At 36.3% G+C, this 5392-nt stretch overlaps 1 protein-coding gene across 1 annotated transcript; it reads left to right on the top strand.

Annotated features, from left to right (window-relative positions):
• The first annotated feature begins 1413 nt into the window (after positions 1-1413).
• Positions 1414-2442, top strand: LOC106473493 (forkhead box protein B1-like). The gene has a single exon (XM_013934178.1). The coding sequence runs from the start codon at positions 1414-1416 to the stop codon at positions 2440-2442; it is 1029 nt and encodes a 342-aa protein (XP_013789632.1).
• The last annotated feature ends 2950 nt before the right edge of the window (positions 2443-5392 follow it).

Raw genomic sequence — 5392 nt, 5'->3', positions numbered from 1 at the left:
GGGTTTCGATACCTGCGGTGGGCAGAGCACAGATAGCCCATTGTGTAGCTTTGTGCTTAACTACAAACAAACAATATCGTGTGTGTACGTGACTTTACATTTATTGTTTGCAAAAATGTCTTTATTTTAAGTTAAAATAAACTTAAATTTTCCATCCTTTTCGTATTATGTGTATCAAACACTTTTCGGAACATAATAATTATGATTCTTAAATTAAGTGCTGAACGTGATATATACGCTTATAATAGATGTATTTGATATTATTTAGTAATACGTATATTTATTCGACACTATTAACCTATTCAAATGCACTCGAATCTCTACACATGCATAAATATTCATCATTATAAGAAAATAGCCTTGTTATAAAATGAAGACACGACTTACATTATATCATATTAACTCTTATGCCAAAGAACTAATTGCTAAGTTTACGTCAAAAACATTTTAAATTTAAACTTTTTGTAGTGAATTTCTCTCGAAACCCCACATTTTAGTGGTACGTTTTCCAATGATTTATATCTACAGAGGTGATTTAAGTTACAGACAGTGCTTAACTCCTGAAGGAGATGGAAACTGGTACAATGTCATGTTTTTGTCATGCAAGCTAGCTCAATCAGTCTAATCACGTAACGCTAACGTTTTCATAAAAAGCTAAGCGATTAGCAACACGACTATTCTATTTCTTTACACGTGTTGCTCTTGAGTTTCTTGTAGCACTTTCCATCTTCTAGAACTTTAAAGGGTGCAGCCTGTGAGGGACTTTGTCTACAAGATACTGGCTGGAATCAATTTCTGGTTTGGAGAGAATAATCTTTATATGTATTATTAATAGTGCATAAAAAACAGGGATGCATACTCAGGACTGTAGCTAATTCGAAGGAGGATGGAGCTTTGAACAGATGTTCATTCAAATATATATATATAAAGTCTTTTAACAGGAATTCACGTCAGTTACAAACTTCGAAATACTTACGATTGAAGAGAAGAGATGTTGATCAATGTCACTCGCTGAGCTGCGGCTCCACTGATAACAGTCGTATGTAGGACAGTCCCTCTTTGGTAGATTGACAGCGAGTAAGACAAACCGATTGGTCGAAATAAACCCGCCTCTGGGTTATATTAGAAAGAGGGTGTAAACCTTTTGCTAAGTCTATAGATAGGTGTTACCGAACCTGTTTAGCCTGCATCTATCCGTGTGGCTGCCATCGAGCCAAACGCTGGTATTAGCTGAGTCAAGTGTTGAAGTCGCGCTGTTTGTCAGTCCTTATTTGTGTAGTGGAAGTTGTCATATTGACGTAACCGATGGAAAAGTTCACACTACTGGTCAACAAAGACCAGAAGTAGCGAGAGGTTTGTGGAAAGTCGTCTTTTATTTAAAATTGTTATTGAATCGGTGACTTTAATGTAACGATGCCTCGGCCTGGCAGAAATACTTATGGAGATCAAAAACCTCCGTATTCCTATATTTCTCTCACTTTTATGGCAATTCAGAGCTCTCAAGAAAAGATGTTGACACTGAGTGATATCTACAAGTTTATTATGGACAGATTTCCTTATTATAGAAAAAACACACAGAGATGGCAGAACTCTTTAAGGCATAATCTTTCCTTTAATGACTGTTTTATAAAAATTCCTAGACGACCTGACCGGCCAGGTAAAGGTAGCTACTGGACTCTCCACCCGAACTGTGGTGATATGTTTGAAAACGGCAGTCTTCTGCGTCGTAGGAAAAGATTCAAACTGCCTCGTTCACTTAGGCGGGCCACGGCAGCTGCTTACGCCGAACTGAAACAACTCGAAAATGCTACACATAACGCAGTTCAAGAACAAGCTAAAATTCGACTGGCAGCGCTCGCCGCCGCGCCGTCCCATTTGCAGACGTTTTCTACGGAGGCTTCAAGAACATCGGCCACGACATACATACAACCATTTTCCATAGAAAACTTAATTGCTCCCACCTACAAAGTTCCTAGCCACCCAATTCCTATTCAGGGTCCTTCAGTTCCTCACCCTGTCTTGCCAAGTTTTCTACCGTCATACCCCTGTTCTCTTCCGTGTGTTTCGACGGCGTCGTGGGCCTCACCTATCTCTTCTTCCGACTTGCCCTTTGCCCCAGCCTCTCTACCATCAGGAGTTTTTCCCCAGTTTCTTAACATGCCCATGACAGCTCACACTAAGCCTCCAGGGACAATTTCATTACCCCATACCATCTCTACAATGACAGCGAGCGTGCCCACGTCCATCCCGCTTTCTATTCCGTCCTTCTCAATGAAGCCGGGATTCCTACCCAGCCTCCAGATCCCCGGTCTCTACTCCGGTAGAGCGCTGTTTGGAGCGTTTCCTATGATAGCAAGTTCGCCTCCGAGAAGAGTTGATTCCGCTTCCAGTGACACTTCGGAGAAATCTCTAGACATTGTATCCGACGATTCATCAAAATAACCAACGATATACAAGATCAAGGTGAGCTGAATGCTTAAGCATACTTATGCTCAGAGAGCAGCCTACTAAAGTCTAAGAACGATTGGTGGTTTATCTTCGTGTTCTACTCTGCTTGTTTCTTGGAAAGGTCTTGTTAAACTCTACGCAACACGTTTACTAAATTGTTCACAAATGGAAACGACTAGACTGTTCTATAAGGAATGTAATGAATGCTGTATGAATCACCAATTAGGCTTAGCTTTTTAAAGAAAAATTCAAGTACGTACGGGCTGAAAGTACAGGTATGGGTGTAAAGTGGAAATCAACAGTGTAAATGTGAAAATAACTCGGGTCTGTAAAAACATAATGCGTATAGTATCAGTGTGTCATATAATTTATGCAACGATATATTAAACTGTAGAAATGAGTGCTCCGTGGGTAATATTCCAAATCAAAGTGCCATGTTAGATACTTGTCACAATCACATGTCAGCCATTAGTGTGTGTGTACGTTTGCGGTTAGTTTTTAGATTTTTTACTTAAACAAATTGGCAAATGTATTGACAAACTGAATGTTTTTGAGCTAATTCTCAAGTTTCTAAGTTAAAAAACAAAGTAAGGTTTAATATTTTAAGCGATTTTTAAATTAAAAGAAATGGGAATAATTTCAAATTTAACCTGCTTTAAAGTTTTCTTTGTGTGTATAAGCCAAGAGTCATGTAAATACTTTTCAGATGGACATCTTGTTGTGTAAATAAATCAATGAGTATAAAGATGAATTTATTTTTGTAGTTCTTGATTATACTGCTCAAATTTGTCAAAGAATAGGGAACATACATATTTATGGAAATACAAGCGTCTTACCGTAAAATCAGGGTAGAGACACTTAATTTCTGGCTAAAGTCTACACGTGTAGGTCTATATTTGGTATCTTTGTGCAATACAATATTTAAAGAAGGTATATTTGTGCAATACAAAATTTAAAGAAGGTATCTTTGTGCAGAAGGTATCTTTGTGCAATACAATATTTAAGGACGGTATCTTTGTGCAGTACAATATTTAAAGACGGTATCTTTGTGCAATACAAAATTGAAAGAAGGTATCTTTGTGCAATACAATATTTAAGGACGGTATCTTTGTGCAGTACAATATTTAAAGACGGTATCTTTGTGCAATACAATATTTAAAGAAGGTATCTTTGTGCAATACAATATTTAAAGAAGGTATCTTTGTGCAATACAAAAGAAACGAAATTTTATAACGCTGAAGGAAACTGATATTGAATCTACTTTCCACGCACACCCGATGATACCGTCACAGTGTGGATAAGTTGAATATCTACAAGCTAACTAATAAATTTTCTACCCTAATGACACAAATAGATATATCTGTTAGAAGGGCAAAGAGGCATTAGCTTTTTTATTGTCCCCCTGTAGGACAGCGGTAAATCTACGGACTTACAACACTAAAATCCGGGGTTCGATTCACCGCGGTAGACAAAGCAGATAACCCAGTGTGGCTTCGCTCTCAAACAAGTAAATAAAGCTTTGTGATTGTGTTAAGTGCTGTTTAGCCACATTACCACAAGTATGAATGTTTGTTCAGTAAATTTAATGAACTCAATACCAAGTAAAATAAGGTCTAGAGCAAAGGTACCCAACCCAAGGTGTTGGTATCCCTTGGGGATGCGAAATGAGGGTCCAGGGGGTGCGCGGAAGAGGCCTATACAAGGTTCGTTTTCCCCCAAATGTTGCCAAGAGGAATTGTCTAACGTACACTTTTTAGGGGAGGGTTGGGAATCACTGGTCTAGAGGATCAGGCCATAGTGAAAGACTGACTGAAACAATCTATTATGTTTGATTTAACATTAACTGTCATGACGCCAAATCAATCATCTATTATGTTTGATTTAACATTAACTGTCATGGCGCCAAATCAATCATCTATTATGTTGGACTTAACATTAACTGTCATGGCGCCAAATCAAGCATCTATTATGTTTGATTTAACATTAACTGTCATGGCGCCAAATCAAGCATCTATTATGTTTGATTTAACATTAATTGTCATGACGCCAAATCAAGCAATTTTAATCTAGATATTTCACAAAAGGTCTTCTCTGTAAGGTTTTCTTTTGTAGCGTTTTAGACTTGTATTTAGTGTGATCTAAATGTTTTATATATATGTCTCTATAAAATATCATCAAGCAAAGCAGAATGTAATTTATATACATTTATATGTATATATATAAGATTTACGTTTGATTGTAAATAGTTAGCCCAGCGAAAGTGTTCTCATCATATTTATCTTCAGGGATGGAAAAACAATGGACGTTAAACAGAATATAGGCGTTTAGTCTTCATTATTAGATTTAAAAATTACACAAACTCACAGACTTGACAATTTTATGTAAAACTACTTTAAAAATAAATTACTCACTCCTAGTTTTATGTGTTATCGTTGTATTTATGTTACCATTCTATTTATCTATGTTGTCGTTCCGTTTTCTGTGTTATCATCGTATTTATGTTACCATTCTATTTATCTATGTTGTCGTTCCGTTTTCTGTGTTATCGTTGTATTTATGTTACCATTCTATTTATCTATGTTTTCGTTCCGTTTTCTGTGTTATCGTTGTATTTGTTTATGTTATCTTTGTATTTATCCATGCTATCGTTCTATTTTTCTGTGTTATCGTTGTATTTATCTATGCTATCATTCTGTTTTTCTATGTTGTCGTTGTTTTTCTATGTTGTCGTTGTTTTATCTATGTTATCGTTGTATTTGTTTCTGTTATCGTTGTATTTATCTATGCTATCGTTCTGTTTTTCTATATTGTCGTTGTTTATATCCTGACAATGCTGAATGTGATTGTTCACAAAAGTTTCAACTATTTACATGTTTCAACCAAAAAGGCCACATTATAAAGTTATGGTTAATATTATGTTAAGATTGATTATATAATTTTAATA

The sequence above is a fragment of the Limulus polyphemus genome, unplaced genomic scaffold, assembly GCF_000517525.1.
Source record: "Limulus polyphemus unplaced genomic scaffold, Limulus_polyphemus-2.1.2 Scaffold6220, whole genome shotgun sequence".
Lineage (NCBI taxonomy): Eukaryota > Metazoa > Arthropoda > Merostomata > Xiphosura > Limulidae > Limulus > Limulus polyphemus.
This window is presented reverse-complemented; position numbering and strand designations above follow the sequence as displayed.

Coding starts and splice junctions, on each gene's coding strand:
- LOC106473493 (XM_013934178.1), top strand. CDS start 1,414: ATGCCTCGGCCTGGCAGAAATACTTATGGAGATCAAAAACCTCCGTAT.